The sequence below is a fragment of the Malaclemys terrapin genome, chromosome 2 (genome assembly GCF_027887155.1).
Source record: "Malaclemys terrapin pileata isolate rMalTer1 chromosome 2, rMalTer1.hap1, whole genome shotgun sequence".
NCBI classification, from domain to species: domain Eukaryota; kingdom Metazoa; phylum Chordata; order Testudines; family Emydidae; genus Malaclemys; species Malaclemys terrapin.
In genome coordinates this window covers 16,730,964-16,751,750 of record NC_071506.1, presented here as the reverse complement: position 1 = coordinate 16,751,750, position 20,787 = coordinate 16,730,964, and the positions used below count along the sequence as shown (strand labels likewise).

At 42.4% G+C, this 20,787-nt stretch overlaps 1 protein-coding gene across 1 annotated transcript in view; it reads right to left on the bottom strand.

The window, feature by feature from the left end:
- Positions 1-2,102: 2,102 nt before the first annotated feature.
- Positions 2,103-20,787, bottom strand: part of KCNQ3 (potassium voltage-gated channel subfamily Q member 3) — a 248,014-nt gene continuing 229,329 nt past the window's right edge. Inside the window, exons 10-15 of the mRNA XM_054017771.1 lie at positions 12,957-13,144; positions 10,522-10,624; positions 8,293-8,424; positions 5,671-5,769; positions 4,975-5,059; positions 2,103-4,015 (exon numbers count right to left, since the gene is read on the bottom strand). Coding sequence (XP_053873746.1) covers positions 3,278-4,015; positions 4,975-5,059; positions 5,671-5,769; positions 8,293-8,424; positions 10,522-10,624; positions 12,957-13,144 — 1,345 coding nt within the window. The 3' untranslated portion in view covers positions 2,103-3,277. The remainder of the gene's footprint in view (positions 4,016-4,974; positions 5,060-5,670; positions 5,770-8,292; positions 8,425-10,521; positions 10,625-12,956; positions 13,145-20,787) is intronic.

Here is a 20,787-nt window from a genome sequence, read left to right as displayed (position 1 = left end):
GCTACAGAAATCAGGCCTCATGTCACTACGGCCATTAATCTAAGAACAGAACATCTGCACATACCGAGCCCCCTCTTTAGCTAGTGTAATTGGCCCAGCTCCATTTACTTCGATGGAGGTAGGCCAGTTTACAGTAGGTGAGGATCTAGTGCACAATGAGTTTGTCACCTGAAGTCATTAACAGGACAGATCCCCAGCTGGAATAAAATGATGCCACTTCATTCATTCGAGTGGAACAAAGACAATTTGCACTAGCTGAAGAAGTGATGGATTATGATTTCAGGTGAGGAGGAAGCAGCAGCAGGAGCAGATGAACTCTTGAGGAAAAAAAGATCCTATATTCTTTCAAATGGTTGTGAAGAATGAGAAAAGACAAAAGGCCAAAAAAAAAAAAAAATATCAAACACACAAGCATAATGGTTCCTAAATAAAATGATTTTCATGAGGTACTATCAATTCTTTGAAGTGTCAATAAATAGACATAATGATAGGCGGGCAGAAACCAACAAGGCAACTTTCCCCTGAAGTGCTGTGTGTAACATGGATGTGCGAAACCCTGCGGCAGGGGCACACTGGAAAACCAGGCCGAAGTATTTCGCTACCTTGCTGCAGGACCACGTGCACTAACAATGCTAAGCTTTATCGCTACAGGGCAGTACCAGCAAGACAAACAATGGTCAGTTCATTGTGGCTTCCGTGGGCCAAATCCTTAAGTCCTTACTCAGGCAAAACTTTCAGTGGGCCCAATCTTGAGGACCCTAACTTAAGGGTCAGATGGTGTCTGGTCCTCGGGGTGCACAGTGAAGGAGAAGAGCGTAGTGATGGGCAGGGGTGCTGCATCTCCAGCTCTACTCCCAGGCACTAGCCAGCAGAGCTCTCTGGATGGAGGATAGGAAGTTACACCCCATGAAAGGGTGCAGAAGCAGGTGCATGGATCTGCCTGGCCATTGGCTCCAGGAAAAGAATCGCTACCTGTTTGCGTTCCCCCTTGGGGATGCTAGCGCCACACTGCCCCTGGCTCTGCTAAATTGTACAGTCTACACCTTAGGTTTCACTCGCTTCTTACTCGATCAGACACCCACGGAAAAGCAAGGAAGAGCTTTGCTTGAGGAAGGATTGCACAACGCCTCAGCGTATGGGCCCGAAAACTTAGCATACATCGCTAGGGAGCCCCTTGTGGAAAACACAGAATCATGGCTGAGTCACTCATTAGATAGATACAACCTGTTAGGCCACCCAGCTGACCCTCTCCTCATGCAGGCGCCGTCCTTAGAGTCTACGGAGGATAATGCTGTACTGTGATTGCAACCTCTCAGTAGCCCAGTGTTGGCAAATCAGTTGTGCGGGTAAAGGGGAGGGCACGGGGCAGCTAGGCAGGTTGTCATCACAAGATAAGGTGCAACTACAGTGGTGGCCATCATTAGCTTCCTTATTAACAGGCAAGATCTACCGGTAGCAGGAGTCACTGTGATATCTCACTGTCATCATGTTTCATATCAGGTTCCAGCGAGATAAAGCGTAACCTCTTGATATATTTTGCAGTAACTGAATAGTCCTTGTTGGTCATCACTCTGATACTTAGGACCAATTCCCATTGCTAATCCCTTGCAGGTGTGTATGGAGTAACACAGGCGCACATCCTCAAAGTTCGTTAGGCTCCTAACTTCCACTGAAATCAGTGGGAGTTAGGTGCACAAGTACCTTTGAGGATGTGGGCCAGAGCCTGTGCGGCTCCACTACATAAGGAGCGAAGGCATTAGGATCTGGTGATGAGCCCCATCCGGTACACAAGCCCCTGCACAGCTTGGAGCTCTGCTTCACGGCAGTTCCCAGGCCCCAGCACACAAGGTGTGCTTGAGCAAGCCAGGTCTAGAGTATACGTCCTGGCTCCTATGTTCCACTATTCCCTCGGTAGTGATGACTCCAGCCGCTAGGCTGGAACGGCTTCCAAGCCGTGGTTCCATTGTTGCCCCATGGCCTTGTGGGAAAGTTTCTTTACCCACTCCCTCTCAAAAAGCTCCTGTGGCCAGTTGAGATACCTGGATGGGGCCGGGGAATGGATCTGTCCATGCTTGTGGCATTGTTTAGAAATATGCTATTAATCATGTCATACATTTATTTAGATTAGTCCGTTTACACAAGAAAAAATAGGCCATTTCCTGCCAACATCCTGAATATGGAACTCCCATTAAATAGAGTAGTTGTACTTTGCACACCTCGTGTGCCTTACATCTGAGGGTCTCAAAACACTTTAAAAACATCAGTGAATTGAGCCTCCCCCCCATGTGAGGTAGGGAAGTATCATCCCCATTTTACAGATGGGGAAACTTAGGCACAGATAAATTAAGTGACTTACCCAACATGACATGAGTCAGTAAAGGAGCTAGGAGTAAAACCCAGGAGTTCCCTACATTAAACACACTTTCTTTTATAGCTGATGGTAGTTTTGTACCAATCTCAGTGGGAAGTTTGGCCCTATTACAAATAAATAGAACAAGCAAAGTATTTTCTACAAAATAAGATTGATTGTAATCACACTAGTGGTGGTTTTATAACCTCCGATGGAGATTTTCAAAGCAGCAGTCAAAGGGATTCAGATTTGTGATTCGCATTAATGGAATACGTGTTTCTAATTCCCCCAAATGGCTTTGCAAATCTCAAATGTCTGTTTTACATTGCATTTGATACACTCATACTTGTATGATAGGGGACATGAGAAATCTTTCAGCTACAGAAATTATGTTAAATCAGTAACACACTTTGATCTGACCTTTTCCCTGCTAAAAATTTTGGAAGATTCTGGCTAGTCTGGATAGAGAATTATTCACTTGCATTGGAAAACGGGCATTGATATGGAGCAAATAATTTATATACATTTCCACATCAGAACATTGCTCCCGAAACTATTTTTACTTTGTTGCTCTGTTTAAAAAAAGTAGCATGAACCATCACCTCTCACCTGGCATTGCTCTAACCCTCATTATATTGAAGAACATCAGATAGATATGTATCACAGAAGAAATTAGCTGTACCATTTATATAGTGTAAAGTCATGCAAACCATGCTCAAAACTATGCTGCTTAGTTTTGGTAGCATGAAAAAAACTGCATTAGTAAATTGTATGAAATGGTGCAGAATGACTACCACTAATACCACATGCATCTTATGCAGCCATCGGTGTTTTGAACTAGTAAGCTTTGGGTGTACAGTAAGTGAGATATACAAAGTATGTTTACATTACACGGAGAAGTCAACCAGTGACCCCCCCCAACCATTTTTAAACTGGCTTGTTTGAAGGGGTCCATATTGAATCTGAAATCCCATCCCCTGTTGAAGACAAAGGCATGGAGCCACTTGGTGTAAAAGGGTCAGTATCTGTGTCTGTTTCACCCTCTGCTAGGTAGCGTTTCTCTCTCATCCAGGTTGATCCTCCATTTGGACCAAAAGGGAAGTCTTCTTTGTCTTGGGAGATACTGAATCCACTCGGGGAGCGTTCAAGCTCCTCATGGTTGACGGAAAGAAGGGATAATGGGGTGTCGCTGTCTCTTGTCAAGCTCTTTTTCTGCCTTGGAGATATCCTGTCGGAATTGGGGCTCTGCAGGTCCCCTTGGGACTGGTACCTTACTCGGGAGTCTATGAATGTGAGTATAGGCAAAACTGTTGGCCTTTCTGCATATGAAGTCGAAGAAGGCATGGCCTGCAACTTGCCAGAGTTTTGCCCACCTAATGAAAAAGGGCGCGAAAAATTCATTGGATCCTGTGCTAAGAAACCATATGGACCGACTTTGTGTACTGGAACCTGGTGGAAGTTATAAGGAGTTTCATGAGTGCAAGGCTCAGAGTATTTGTAGATTATGCTTTTCAATTCAGAGTATCTCTTTTCCTCTCTCTTCTCTTCTGCTGGGGAGGCAGCGTCTTTCAAAGGACACAACTCAGTGACTTGTACTTGCAGCTGCTCCATATGTTGCATGTGCATATCGACTAGAAAATCCAGTTTCTTCCCCATGTCGTGAACCTGAAAAATACCAGTTATGAGATTTCAAACGGTTCATGGCTGGTCATTCAATGCAACAAACACCAGTTGTTTCCACGGGCACATTTCCCTGAGCAATGATATGCTACCACTGTCACAAAGGCAGCTACAGGAGAACGCTGTGGTTTTTTCATTGGAGTCTGTGGGTGCAAAGTATGTTTTAGCTGCCTGATCCATTTACCTGAACTTGTTTTATCCGATTCTATGAATTCTGAGAAAACAAACTTCTTTCTTTTTTTCAGTTCTCAGTCAGTAGTTAAAGCCCAGAAAATATAAATAGTGATCAAAAGTTGTTACCATTTATGGTGATTTGGTGGTCTGAGTACTGTTCCTAATGGGAAAGTGTCCATATCACTAAGACCCACATCATGATTAGTAGCTTTAATTGTCAACCACAATAGAAAGGCCAAGGACTGACCTGGCCCTGGACATTGAACTCCTAGTTGTTGCTTCTGAGTGAGGGTTAAAGCTCAGGCTTGACTTCCTTTTCCTGTGGGAACAATTTGTGCCTGCATTTTTACATCCACCAAATAAACTGCTGATGCAAATCCAAGCCATTGCACCTTCACATTTTTTGCACACACAGTCATATATTTAGAAGTGCAAGTGCTGTGATCTGCATGGACAATTCAACCGTTGGCACAAAAAGGCACCTCTCAAGTAGAGGCCATCCTTCTGAATACTCTATCAGCATCAGCAAAGGGAGTATCACGTACAGACCAATATTCAGGGATAGCCCAAAAGCAAAGTGCCAGATCTGAACAATGATGAATTTTGAGGAGGTAGGAAATCTGGATTGAAACTTCATGGCATGGGCCCATCCCACCAAGCAAAATGAAGATGCACCAACTGCTTTGTAAAACATGCACTATTCAGTTAACTAGCAGCTTCATGGAAAACTAACATAAAAGTCTCTTTCTTTTAATCCTGAAACTACATACCTGTCTTTCAACTTTAACAAATTTGCCCATCATACTTTGGTCTTCAGTATCTGCTGTGGATGCTTTGGCTACATATTGATCATTTCTAAAAGGAACCAATAGTCTTGTTAGCACTTCATGTTCCATTTTATTACAGCAAGCTATTTGTGTAAGATAACAGAAGTAAAGGGTTATTAATTATTATTATTATCTTAGCACCTAGGAACCTGAGTCATAGACCAGGAGCCCATTGTGCCAGGCGCTATACGAACACAGAACAAAAAGATGGCCCCTTCTCCAAAGCGCTTACAAGCCAAGTATATATAAAAACACAGACCTGACTAGCTACCACGTCACTCCAGCTTTACGTTGGTTTAGTGGGAACCAAAATCAACAGAGCTACACTGGAGTAAAACTGGAGTAGCCCAGTGGTGAATCAGGCTCACCATCCAATGTTCTTATACAACACCTTCAATCCATTACAGAATATCCAGTCTTTTTTCTGCCATCCCTATTTCTGCACAGTTAAGTTAAGAGAAGGATGTTTCTCCAGCATGTAATTTGTCACCAAAAATCCACTATCTTATGATAACAAATGCTCATTCCAACTGATAGCATTTCACATTCAACATCTGTTAACATGGTACCACGTTGGCTAGGTGATGGCAGTAACTGCAAAAAAATTAGGACACGAAATGTTAAGCAGAATAACTTCACCTGGGAGATTGTTGAGAAGGGTAAGAAAAAGCTCCTCCCTTTTGGGATTTCTTATGCTTGGGAGTAGACGGAGGTCCAGGGGTAAAAATCATATCTACTCTGAAAGAAGAAAAGAACAAGATATGATAAACATGCCCAAGATCTTCTTTAAACACCTGCAGGAAATGAAAACTGCGCCGTATCCCTCCTGCAATCTCTATCTCAGCAGTACAATGAAGGAGTGAGTCTAGTGTTAGGGCAATAGCCTGGGATTCCCAGCTCAGCCACTGACTCATTGTGTGACCACAGATAAGTCACTTAGGCCACAATTTTCAATCTTAGGCATTTAAAAGTAGCACCAAGAGCCATATTTATGCACCTAAATTAGTGGCTTGATTTACAGAAATACTCAAAAACAGCTGCTGCTCCCCGTGATTTCAGTGGAGACACTCTAGATTTAATCCAGCAGAATGGGAACAGAATTTGGCGCAATATTTGCAATCCTCTATAACCGTTTTAATAATCTAAGAAGTTTCTAGCAGTTTTCATATTTAGTTACCATCATAGTTTTCATTATTATTAATTAGTTTAGTGGTTTGAAACAAAAAATTAGACACTTCAGGCTGCACAAAGAATCCCACCTGCAGAACATTTGCTTATATTTGGAACCAAACTGGATGGAACATTTTGACGGCTCTCACATGTTCCGTTAACTTCTTTTAAAATTATTTCCCCATGTTCAAGCACTTCTAATCTAGAAGTGTTAAAACATAGCATGAAAAGCCATACAGGTATTTCCAACATGACCAGAAGTGAAAGACCTGGAAAGCTAAGGAAACCACTTGCTTTTCTGAAATTTCCATTCAAATGATACAGAATCCAGAGGTTCAGGTAAGTATGGGTAAGAATCTAGGCTGGGATTTACAAAGGAGCAGAAAGGAGCTAGCTAACCAGTTCCCACATTGACATCTAATGAGATTTAGGCTCCTAAATGACTAAATTACCTTTGAAAATGGGACTTAGTCAACTAAGTGGCTTGCTCTAGTTCAACCACAAGTTACAGGCTCGATGCAAGGATTACTTGGTGAAAGTCCATGCCGTGTTATGTAGGAGGTCAGACTGTATCAGGGATCGGCAACCTTTGGCACGTGGCCCATCAAGGAAATCCGCTGGCGGGCTGGGACGGTTTGTTTACCTGCAGCATCCGTAGGTTCAGCCGATCGCAGCTCCCACTGGCTGCGGTTCGCTGTTCCAGTCCAATGGGGGCTGCAGGAAGCGGCGTGGGCTGAGGAATGTGCTGGCCACCGCTTCCCGCAGCCCCCATTGGCCTGGAATGGCGAACCGCGGCTAGTGGGAGCTGCAATCGGCCAAACCTGCGGACGCTGCAGGTAAACAAACCGCCCTGGCCCGCCAGTGGATTTTCCTGACCGGCCCCACGCCAAAGGTTGCTGATCCCTGGACTATATGATCACAGTGGTTTCTTCTGGCCTTAAAATCTATGTATTAGAAGTTATTTTAATTAAGGGGAATAGCCACTGTCATAGAACGTCAATAAAAGTGAAGTGGGAACGGAAGACACTAAATATGCAGAACACATAGAACAAACTATATTGAAAAATAAATTAAAACGAACTATGAAGTAGAAAGAAAAAGAACAGTGTAGCTTGTTTTTAAAAGGTGAAAGGTAAGTTCACCCAGGTCCAACCAAACAACAGAGTTGAAATGAATTTGTCTAGCTCAAGAGAAATCAAACAACACTACAATAAACCTTCTTGGATGGCTCAACTGTTTGTTTTTACCTGAAGATCTTTAACAGCTCCAGGCCTTATTCTTCATTACCTTGCACCTTTTGTGGTCATTTATTTTACACCTGTGCAAAGTGAATCTAAATCGCTTCATTCTGATTTGATGGCACTCACTTTTTTTGCAATTGTGTAAATGATCACACAAGGTGCAGGTCAATAGAGAATCAGCCCAGCAATGTCAAGGAATGGCTGCCATATAATACAAATACCACTTTACTTTTATATGTTGTCTGTACAGATGAGATAGGTGACTTGCCCAGGGTCACACAGAGAATCAGTTGCAAAGCTGAGAGTCATTTCCAGGGCTTATGATTCCCAGTTGCTTGCTTTAACGACTAAACAATGTTCCTTTCATATGTGGTTATCATAACTACTTGTTTATCTTTCCTTCTTAGAGGAGACACTCCCAAACTATTTTTAAGGGGTGAGTTGATAAACTGGCTATTATTGTGTGCTGGATAGTTTAAAGCCACCTGGATAGTTTAAAGATTCTCTGACGGATGCTTGAAGGAACCATCCTTGTTCCTGTGTCATTAGCAGCATGTCGAGTGAGTGTGAGCTGTCTAGCACAGGGGGTCAGGACCCCTCAGGGGGTCACGAGGTTATTACATGGGAGGTCACAAGATGTCAGCCTCCACCCCAAACCCCGCTTTGCCTCCAGCATTTATAATGGTGTTAAATATATAAAAAGGTGTTTTTAATTTATAAGGAATCACACTCAGGGGCTTGCTTTATGAAAGGGGTCACCAGTACAAAAGTTTGAGAACCACTGGTCTAGCACATACACAGAACAACTGCACTTCCCCCTCCATTTATCACATTCCTGCAGCAATCTTACCTTGCCTGAAGGTATTTTATTCTGGAAAGCATATCAAGGTGCCCTGCTGAATATTGCTCTATCACATCCTTTACATCATAAGGCCTCAAAGTCTCCTTGAATTTCTTTTTATAGAGACGAAACTGTAGTATTCTGCGTAGTAAATCAAACCATTATTAGCCCCTTATGTAAACAGCACAATGGTCAATTATAGGTGAGGCTGTAGTCAGGCAACATTCTTTGCATGATAAAGAATTGAACATGTGATATTATGTCAACCCAAGACAATAAGTCACATGCAAGGAATATCTAATACTAAATCATTGTTAAGAACAGACTTCATATTTTGTTATTCATCATTAGCAGGCTAGACTTTCCTAGAAATGCATATGGGCACAATAGATCTTCCCAATATCATCCTGATTAGGCAAGGCCCCAGGCCATAAAAGTCAGAGCTGGATCTGGATTTTGTACAACAAAGTATAGGAGTGTTCGGGAGTTTTGGTTCAATTTACTATACAGGAGGAGAGATTAAAAAAACTGGAACTTTACAGCTTGGAAAAGAGACGATCAAGAAGAGATATGATAAAGGGTCTATAAAATTGTGATAGTGTAGAGAAAGTAAATAAGGAAGTTTTATTTACTCCTTCACATAACACAAGAACCAGGGGTCACCGGATGAAATTAATAGGCAGCAGGTTTAAAACAAACTAAAGGAAAGACTTCTTCACACAACACACAGTCAATCTGTGGAACTCATTGCCATGGGATGTTGTGAAAGCCAAAACTGTAATGGGATTCAAAAAAGAACTAGATAAGTTCCTGGAGGATAAGTCCATCAATGACTATTAGCCAAGATGATCAGGGGTGCAACTCCATGCTCTGATTGCCAAAAGCCGGGAGTGGATGACAGAGGATGGATCACTTGATGGATCACTTCATTCACTGTGAAGCACCTGGCATTGGCCACTGTCAGAAAACAGGCTACTGGGCTAGATGGCCCATTGGTCTGACTCAGTATGGCCGTTCTTATGTTCTTATGGAGATATCCCATCTCCTAGAACTGGAAGGGACCTTGAAAGGTCATCAAGTCCAGCCCCCTGCTTTCACTAGCAGGACCAAGTACTGATTTTGCCCCAGATTCCCAAGTGGCCCCCTCAAGGATTGAACTCACAACCCTGGGTTTAGCAGGCCAATGCTCAAACCACTGAGCTATCCCTCCCCCCCTAGAATAAGAATAATTACAAATTATTCTTAAAGATAATTTGTAAACTGTATAGCAGGCTGAACCATTTTGAACCTGATCTGTGTTGCAATTTCAAATATTAACTGATCATAAGCCAAAGCATCCTTTACGAGCTTTTTAATGAATTAATTACTTCCAGTTAGCATTCAGTTTCTGTGTAAACTATGTATAGATATATATAAAAAATACATTAGGTTCATATCCCATTGAGCTCACATAGAAAGTGAATTAATCAACTGGGGTTGCACAGGAGAGAGATGCTAATTTATTCCTGTTTGTAAATATCATGCAGACAACTCAGTCTTAAGGTTACTGGTCTAATGTGGTAAAATGAAAAAAATCCATGTAAAATAAACGAATAAACACATCTTTCAAATGATGCTGCAGTAACATATATTAGTTAGTTTTAAACCGGTCCCTGATCTTGTGTCCATAAATTTAAAGGTATATAAGGGCAAAATACATTAATATTCTGAGAGGCCCAATATTAGAGTTTGTGAAAGAAAGATCATCTGTACAGCATTTGCCTCTTCCGTTAGTTTATACTAGCTTTACTTTAGAGGAGAAAAATAATTAACTACCCAGTCTCTAAGCCGGGGTGGCCAACCTGTGGCTCCGGAGTCACATGCAGCTCTTCAGAAGTTAATATGCGGCTCCTTGTACAGATACCGACTCTGGGGCTGGAGCTACAGGTGCCAACTTTCCAATGTGCTGGGGGGCGCTCACTGCTCAACCCCTGGCTTTTTTGTGGGTGTGAAATCAATGAGTTTTCACAAAACATTTTAATTATTGTCAAATCAGCATTTTCCTACAGAAAAATGTTCCATCTGAAAATTTTTGACTGGCTCTAGTTATCTCCCTTCCAAGTGCCTACTATGATCTAACTCCCTACTCCATTTAAAGACCCAACAACAATGAACAACCTGGTGACATGATGCAGTGATTTCCTGTAGGCCAAGCATTAAAGGTCAAAGTCAGTACTGATGAGCATGAAGGAAATTTACCTGACAGCTCGGATGGCTGCCTTCAATGTGGGGATCATATCTTCCATGAGGAACTCATTACTGTAACCCCTATCTTCAGTCATGGGATCCCCTGTTCCTGCATCTGTAAAGTAGGTCAAACACATGCATGCAAAAATCAGACCACAATTTACAGCATTGTTCAAAACAATATTAAACCAAGTACATAAATTAAACTAATTTCAGTCAATAATCACCCATGAGAAGTTCCTTTGGTTACTTTGGCCAGCACTTATCCTCTGAAGAGAGTGATGCCCCCTGTGTGCTTCTATGGCAGGCCAGGAGAATGCAAAGACATTTTATGGTTTCAGAAAGTCTCCCAAAATTCTAGCCATTTCATGAACCATCTAGAGCTTTCCTTCTTGTCAATTGGATTTAGGACCTCCCATTTTTGAGGAGTTTTTAAGACTAAGTTATTGCTGCAATAGTCTATTTAGTGGGAAATGAAGATAGAGATCTTTTGGGCTTGATTCTATTCAGTAACGTACAAATCTCTCCTTCCCACATGCTCCTGTGGCTAAGAGGCTCTCTGGGCAGTGTAACTGCTGTGGTTTTCCTTCACAAAGTGGGACACGATTTAGGGGGGACATATAAGTGAGGTGAGTCCCCTGCTTGGTGCAGACCCCCACCAAGATCCCTTGTGTCCTGGGACAAGACAAAAGGTTCTGCTGTGTGGAGCTCCCTCCTTCAGGGGGTACACATTAGGGCAGAGGAGCATTATTTCTGCTCTGTTGCCTTGAGGTGCTGTGATGATTCCTTCCTCCTTTCCCACGTGTGCATGCCTAGCATCTGGCACAGCTCTGGGCTGAGACCGTGGTCCTAAAATCAGAGGTTCCTTGTAACTGAAATTATAATTTGCAAATTGCACTTGATAAACTGAGACCATTTGGGATTTGCATTTTACATCACTATAAACTGAGGGCCAAATTCAGCAGCAACATGGGAGACGCCCAGGCACTAATCTGGACTCTGTTACACTGAGGGTAGGTCTACACTTACCTCCGGGTCCGGCGGTAAGCAATCGATCTTCTGGGATCAATTTATCGCGTCTTGTCTAGACGTGATAAATCGATCCCGGATCGATCCCGGAAGTGCTCGCCGTCGACGCCGGTACTCCAGCTCGGCGAGAGGAGTACGCAGCATCGACAGGGGAGCCTGCCTGGACCCGCGGTAAAAAGTTCGAACTAAGGTACTTCGAATTCAGCTACATTATTAACGTAGCTGAATTTGCGTACCTTAGTTTGAAGTGGGGGGTTAGTGTGGACCAGGCCTGAGAATGCTTCAAAGGCAATTATGCTGCCTTGGACCTACTACACCCTACTCTAACCATGTACGAGAATCTGAGATGCTGTTCCTAGCATCCTAAGCAGCTGAAAGAAGGTGTAAAGTAAAGCACAGTAGGGTCAGGCCGACTTTAATTCACACAGTCTTGCACCTTCTGTGAGTTGCTTTTCTTGCTACAGTTCTCTCAAGCAGGAGATAAGACTCAATGGGCCAAATTCACAGATGATGTGTAAGGAGCTTAATACAAGAACTAGGGGGCATCAAATGAAATTAATAGGCAGCAGGTTTAAAACAAATAAAAGGAAGTTCTTCTTCACGCAGCGCACAGTCAACTTGTGGAACTCCTTACCTGAGAAGGTTGTGAAGGCTAGGACTATAACAGAGTTTAAAAGAGAACTGGATAAATTCATGGTGGTTAAGTCCATTAATGGCTATTAGCCAGGACGGGTAAGGAATGGTGTCCCTAGCCTCTGTCTGTCAGAGGATGGAGATGGATGGCAGGAGAGAGAACACTTGATCATTGCCTGTTAGGTTCACTCCCTCTGGGGCACCTGGCATTGGCCACTGTCGGTAGACAGGATACTGGGCTAGATGGACCTTTGGTCTGACCTGGTACGGCCTTTCTTATGTTCTTATGAGCTGGGTGTCAAAGTTACACATTGGCCAGTTCAGAGAAGTCTATGTGAGAAAGTTTAGAGTGAGTTTAAGTTACTGCAACAAAAACACTGAGGGAATCTTAAAAAGAGCGTAGATTATACTAGCCTAGAGTGTCACTAGACTTTCCTAGATACATGTAATCATGCCCCTGAGTTCCCATATTTCCATGCTGACTATAAGTGGTTCCACTGAAAACATACAGAACATGGTTGGTTTTGAGGAATACTTGCACTTTATTTTGAGCATTGCTTTGCTTGGATTCCAGCATTATTTTCCAAATCTTTCCCCAGTAGTCCATAAATTGTCCATGCAAAGGCAAGACATAGCTGTGTCTGCCCCAGATTATTGTAATCGTGTTGATTTGCTATTTTGAAGGTCATGAAGTCTCAAAAGGAGATGGATTAAAAAAAAAAAGCCATGGTAACAGGGTGAAGGAATCTAGGAGGGTTAAAAATGAATTAATATAGACGTGCTACCTTCTGAACTTTGCCAAAAGGCGTATGCTTTCATTCGGAATGCAGTGCGAAAACGCTCCTTATTATTCAAGCCAACATTCTTAGGCTCTTTAGAAGGACTTTCTTCAATGGCATCTACATTCAGAGGGGTAAATAGCTTTCCTTTAGTATTGGTACCACGAACCCGATCCAAGAGACCCAGCTTTTGGCTACAAAATAAGCAAAAGTGATCAATTTTCCTCCGTTAATGCAGACCAGTACACTTTAACTCGTTTTCATGATGCTGTTAATATATTAGATCCCAAATAAAGGTTTCACATACAAGACGGACACTGCTGGAGCTATGCTAATACATCAGTGTCTTTGTAACTAACAACTAAACTCAGTCGAGAATTCACTATTGGGGGCGGGGCACTATATCAATGCAGCCTATGTTACCATCCTTTCTACCTAGTCTGTCACACTGCTTCTGCTCCATTAACCTGGCTGAAGTGCCAGCTTTATTATTAAGAAGATAAACACTAATATTTAGCCAGTATCATTATCTGATGATAGGGAGAATCGGCCTTTTCAGCTCAATGCCCTCTTTAAGTGCCGGGTGCCTGTTAGGCTATTAAATGAGCTGCCCATGCATAGTAATGATGAATGAGAGAAGTCTGAATGTGTGCTGGACTAAGAATAAATTATTTTCAAAACAGCCCAGAACACAAAGACATTCCTAAGCAATTGCTCCGAACATGGCATTGCAGGACACCCAGTTCTCAACTATTTAATTCCAGTCAATATTCATGGTAGGGGAAATCATAGAATATCAGGGTTGGAAGGGACCTCAGGAGGTCATCTAGTCCAACCCCCTGCTCAAAGGAGCACCAATCCCCAGACAGATTTTTGCCCCAGATCCCTAAATGGCCCCCTCAAGGACTGAACTCACAACCCTGGGTTTAGCAGGCCAATGCTCATTTGGTTACTCTATTAGAATATTAATGCCATGAGAATGTGTGTTCTTTAGGGGACCCTCTGCAGTTAGACCCACACCGCCCCCTCCATGCTAACCTCTGGACTGGCACCTGTGATCTTTCTGCTGGCTGAATGACTATATTGATAACCAAGGAGATTACTAAAACGTCTTGTGGCAGCACGAAGTTATTTGCCACATGTCATGCCCGGTGAAATATTGAATAGGTGTCAGACCCTAAATTGAAAGTGTATTTGGCACTCCTCGGGGATTCTCCTGCAATGATTAAAGTAGGGTGGTCAAGGTGTGGCTTGTGGGACAAATGCAGATCCATGAGTAACTGAACTACTCTCATCTTTACTAGGAGGTGTGGCCATTAAGACTATAGAAATGTAGGATATAGGACTGGAAAGGGCCTCCTGGGTCACCAAGTCCAGTCCCCTGCTATCCCAGGTCATTCAGTCAGGCTACAATCAGGTCATACAATCAGCACACATTGTTCCACCTTGATTTGGACATTATAGCTAAGGGCAATTGCAAAATACTTCATTTTATCCAAATTATTGTGGCCCTCAACGATCTGTCTTATCTAAAGCTAATTGACTGATGGAATTGCTAAGGCGCCTATCACAATGAGTTATGTCCTAGAGATACACCTCTACCCTGATATAGCGCAACCCAATATAACATGAATTCGGATATAGCGCGGTAAAGCAGCACTCTTGGGGCTGCGCACTCTGGCGGATCAAAGCAAGTTCGATATAACATGGTAAGATTTTTTGGCTCCCGAGGACAGCGTTATATCGGGGTAGAGGTGTATTGATATTATTTAAGATAAAACTTTGTATGGTGATGAGTTTTAGAAGGATTGTTGGGGTTTTTTTAACAGTATTGTCAATGTGAACACCATATCTGTAGCCCAGTGAGATCACACAAATGCCTTGTCAGTACCTTGTATTTTTACATGTAAAACAACAATGAAATGCATTATATAAAACTCCCCACAAACCTGGCCACACCTTATAATTTCAGAGCAGAGATTAATGGCTACATAATTTTTTTCCCTATCAGTATGGACTATTCCCATTGCTTCCTGAAATGTGTGTGGTGTGTAGTTACAGTCACACTGTTGATGAATGCCTCTATTTCTTTGCAGAAGATAAAAGTAGTGCTGCAGATTGCAGCAGAGACATTCAGAAAGGACATCCTTTGATCAGCTGGGGGACAATTTGGTCCCTGTCGCAAATTACAGCACCCTCTGGGCTACTCTATGTTGCACTGGCTGTAGCAACTCCCTTGAGGCCTGCCAGCCCACGATCACCAGAATGCAGCATGCTCAGACATCTAACTCAGGGAGGGTTTGAAAAGGCAGGGAAAATGAAATTGAAGATAGTAAGATTGCTTGGATGAGTCCTGCACGCACCTTGAGGGTTACACCACAGAGATTCTGTTTACTTGTTTAACTAAAATATAGAAGCACAGTTCTCAGGAGAAGCTGCTTTTGTGAAAGGCCTTAAAGGAGAAGAGGGTGTCATTGGCAGACCCCTCAACAGGGATTCTGGGAGTAGGGACTGAAAGGAAGAAGGAACAGAAGTGGGTTTGGGGGCCAGAGTGAGTTAGATCAGCAGCAGGGACTGAACAATCATGGAGAAGTAAGACGCATTTGAAGCAGGGAGCAACGAGTTTGAATCTGATGCAGGGAGTAAAAAGGTGAAGCTATTAAAGTGAAGTTATTTGAAACAGGGGCTGAGCAGGATCAGAGCTGGGCAAGACAGAGGATTTTTGCAGCAGAGTTTTAGACAGATTGGAGAGAGGATGGGGCGAGATTCAAGAAGGAGGATGTTACAGCCGCCAGGGGTTGAGAAGGTCAGATGGAAAGTGGTGCTGAAATGTTCAGAGCATTCTATGTGCATCAGATCTCCAGTGGAAGTAAGCTTCTCTCTCACCATATTAATAATCATAAGCGAATTGCAAAAGCTAAAGAGGTTCACTTTGGACGAACAGCCTAAGGTTCAAAGCTATATGCAGAGCAAGTGCTCTAGTAAGTGAGATGCAGATGAGATGCAAACTCAGTGCCCAAAGTTAGGCACCTTAATAAGTGGCCTCATTCCAAATAATGCTGAGCCCTTGAAGGTCCCATGAACTGTGGGTGCTCAGCACCTCTAAAAATCAGGCCACTCGATGTCTAGAGGTTGATTTAGTTGCAGCATTTTAGGCACTCGAGTTTGCACATTTTGGCCTGAGGTTACTAGCAAAGATGAGCCCAAGCAATGAAGTTTAGGCCAAGACGTCCTCAAAGTTCACTTTGGTTTGGTCCCATCTACATTTTCCAAAACTCACTAGTTTTGGTTGAGTCAAGACTGTGAGAAATTGTCATGCGAAGCATGAACTTTCTGGCAGAGGTGGGAGGGCGACCAGATAGCAAGTGTGAAAAATCAGGACGGGGGTGGGAGGTAATATGTACCGACATAAGAAAAAGCTCCAAATATCGGGACTGTCCCTCTAAAATCAGGACATCTGGTCACCCTAAGAGGTGCTGAGTATTGAAGAAGGCAGAAAGTGGCAGAGATTGTGTGGTCGGGGACTTCTTCAAATATCCATAGAGGGCCAGAGGAAGGCTCATTCTGAAGAGTGGAGGGAGGGAAATGTGTTGGAATTGGGCATGAACTATGTGTTGGCTATGTATAGCCTCCATGTCCATCTCAGCTCCTCAGGCCTGTCTAGATACATGATGGGCTCCCTGCCTTACAATTCAAATGGCACACAGTGTTAATTGGGAATTCCTCTTAATGCAGGCAAAAGGGTTCTACTATATTATCTCTGGTTTGCAGATGGAGAAGTAACTTGCTCAAGGCCACAGGAGGAGTCAAATATTGGATCTGGAACTTCAGAGTTCTCAAAATTGTACTAACTGAACTAAATACCAGCACGTGGAAGCATTAGCCAGACTGATGCTGTGAGAGTGTGACCACAAGGAAATGGAAGTGTATTGGGACAGAGCTACAATACAAAGGAATCAGAAAGCTTATCTCAGGATTTATTCTAAATTCGGAGCTAGGAATCTCTACACTGGTTGTCTCAAACCAGGATTCCTTGCTTTTCCACACCTCCCTTCTGGAATGTAGGTCAAACTATTCCTCTCCATTCAGCATGGCAGATGGCTTATTTGCAGCAACGATCTCAACTGCATATGTCCACAAGATACTTTCTCTATTTTATTTATGCTAAATAATCTAATCCTAAATCGTTCCCAGATTCTCCTTATATAGGGCAAAATTCTACCCTTTGAATCCATGAGCAGAAGAATGCTCCTGCACTTTTATTTTTAAGTCCTTTATTTTGATTCATTTGCCAATATTTTAGGTTGAAATCTGATGGAGAACTTTCAAGCTAATAGCAACAGTTGTTACAATATTAAACAATTACACAGCAGATACTGATATTCATGTCTGAACAAGGGCAACTACAGCAGCACAACATTCAGGAAATCATGCGTCAATTTCACTTGAGAGAACTGTTGCTCGGTTTACAGTGCATTGGGTACTAAAACTCTCTGGATTTCTTTCCAGATAAAAAATTAATTGTCATCGGACAAAGAGTGGGCTTTATTCTTATTTCCAGCAGATGAAATGTGGATCTATTAAAACAAAGGCCTGGAAACATTTTATCTTATTACATGATCTCCTTCATGAACACAGCATGCACGTGACTCAATATCGAAGGATTAAAGCATGCGGCGATCACATCGCTCTTCATAAGTATGACTAGGGCAGTGGTTCCCACATACTCAAACAGGTACTCAGGCTTCTGGCATTGGTATTGGAGTGGTTTTTGTCCCCTTGGCATGTGGTTCCATGGCAAATCCCTCCCTTACACAAAATTCTGATTCTGGGGTGGAACTTTTAACAACTTTCATTGCAAATCCTAAACATGACGTGGTTACAGAATGAGGACCTTTGTGACAAACCTGCGGTGCACCATCAGTGCCCACCTCCCACTCAATTGTGTGCACTCCAAGCTGCGATGGAATCTGAACTGCTCCAAACTTCAGTCTTGTGCAACTAAGCACAGTCCCAAGTTAGATGCACCTATGCACCATCGTGGATCATATGAAACTGCTGAATGGGAGGCAAGCTGACGTGCAGCACGGAGGCTCAGCACAAAGGCCAGATGCTCAGTTCATTGATACAGAAAAATTCTGCCCTCCGATTCTCACTTGCAACTTCCACTGACTTCAGTGTGAATTGTGCTGGAGTTTCTGAGAGCGGAATGTGGTTGTTGGGTGTATGAGGAAGGGTTAGGGGGTCACTGGCTGCTGCAGTTGAGGTTTTACATTCACTCTAGAAGGGTGGGAACCACTGAACTAGAAGATTAGTTCCAGAAACTATCATGCAAGACAATAATGCAGTTTCATCCCATCATGCAAGTCAGACACTCTCCTCTCTGGGATGGTTTTGTTTTGTGGGTTTTTTTTTTTTGCACCTAATACTGGAGTTTCATAAACTGATGATATTTGTGCAAGAATAAAAAAAAACAAAGTGATAATCCTTACAATGGATCAAATATAACCCCCCTCCTATATTTATAATTTTTATCCCAAAAATAAAACACAATACAATAAAATAAAATAAAAAGATCCGGTCAGGAACTCTTCCAATACATTTTTTTTAAAAAGTTTTGTAACAATATTTTTAGATCTGTTTTGCAGCTCAAATAACTGGAAGCGCAAGGCAGTCGTGCTTACCCCAATTTTTACTACATTAGCAATTGTATTTTACATGGGTGAGCTTAGCTCTGGGGAGTCAAACTTGTATTGCATTAGCTTATGGAGATATAGTGCACAAACAACAGATGTAACAGGTCAGATTTTCAAAACCACTTAGCTTTGGCCTAACTCAGCTCCCACTGAAGTTAATAGGATATTGATGTCAATAGGTCAATGCTGAGTCCTGAAAAATCCACCCTCAATTAATGTTCCAATCTATCAAAAGCCTTCTGCAAATTGTCTTAGTGATCACTCTTCCAAAGTACTTCCAAACATTAGCCAATTAATCCTCAACACAACTCTTTGAGGAAAGTAAATAGATATGACATTCTGCACAAGGGGAAACTCAGAGAAAACACTATATTCAGCCCTAAAATAATCAAGGACAACGCCTCCTGATAACTCACACCTACACTTAAGAAGCCAGGACTAGAATCCTAATTCATGAGGTCCAAAATTGCAGATTTCTAACATGTAAGCTATAGAAAAACTCTTTTAGCTACTAGTGGTAGTAATAAGTCCCTCATTCTCTCGGTGTGTCAGTCACCAGAGAGCAACACCATTCACTCACAAAGCCAATATGTCACAGATCCTTCCATTAGCACCCTGCGGGCCCAATTATTCTGAGAGGTTCTGAGCACTTCTTGGGAGGTGATCAGCAACTTGAAGGCTTGGATCATCTAGGCTGAGTTGCCTACAAATGTTTTCATGTTGGAGGGGTGAGGGGAAGGATGGCTGGAAGAAGAATTAATGAGCTATAGCAGAATGATAAAAAATTGTGAGGATAAAATAAAATGCCTGACAATTTAGGCAAAAAATCAGTTTCCACAATAATGCATCTAGATAGGTCCCCTAATTATTATTTGGTATTTGTATTTCATGCACCTGCAATATGTATGGCACTGGCCATCTGCAGGAAGACGCAGGTTTTGCTCCAAAGAGCTTACTGTCTTAGGCCCGGATTCAACTTTACTTACATGCTTAAAGTTAAGTTCTTTGATGAATCGGGTTCTAAGATCCTGGTCCTGCAAACACTTATACACATGACAGGTTTCAGAGTAGCAGCCGTGTTAGTCTGTATCCGCAAAAAGAACAGGAGTACTTGTGGCACCTTAGAGACTAACAAATTTATTAGAGCATAAGCTTTCGTGGACTACAGCCCACTTCTTCGGATGCATCCACGAAAGCTTATGCTCTAATAAATTTGTTAGTCTCTAAGGTGCCACAAGTACTCCTGTTCTTTATACACATGAGTAAGTTTACACAAGTGAGTAGTACCATTGAACACACATGCAAAGTTATTCCCATGTGTTGGTGTTCACAGGATTGAGGCCTTATGCAGCACGTTTCATCACTGGATCTCAAAGTGCTTTTACAGATGGGGAAACTGAGGCACAGAGCGGGGAAGTGAATTGTCCCAGTGATTCAGCAGCCCAGTGGCAGAGCCAGAAATAGAACCCAGGTCACTCGAATGGCAAGCCAATGCTCTAACCACTAGGCAACACTGCCTCCCTTAACATCTTTTAAACAATGCCACATTCTGTGCTAGCTATTTTGTCCCCTCACATTTTTTTTTGTTAGATGAACTACTGTAGTAAAAAAAGAAAGCACAGGCAGAAAATGGCATGCAGCAAATATGAAAAGAGGAAGATAGGCTCAGTTATTACTTGAATGTATATACCCAAGTTTTCTTGTGACGCTTGATCCAAAGAATAATTCCCTGGTAAATATGACATTACTGTAAAGTGAAGAAGAAATTGCTAAGATGAGAGGTTAATGGTTATCAGTGAAATAGTGAAGTATGGAAATGGCCTTCCATTTGTGCTTCAAAATGTGGGGTGCAGATCAGAGGCTGCGCTTCCCCCATCCCCTGGCCTTTTCTGTTTTCTGGAGGTCCATTCATAAAAAATGCAGACAGTGTCATTTTCCAGCTTTCTTTGCAAAATATTTCATTTTTGTCATGCTATTGTTACCAGCAACCCAGAAATACTAGATTATACACAATCCTTTATAACAACATATTAAGGGACCTGTGTAGCTCTTTTCATCCAAGTTTCTCAAAATGCCTTTATATTTATATATACTTATTATGTATGTATTGTATCAACCCTACTTTAGAGATCAGAAAACAA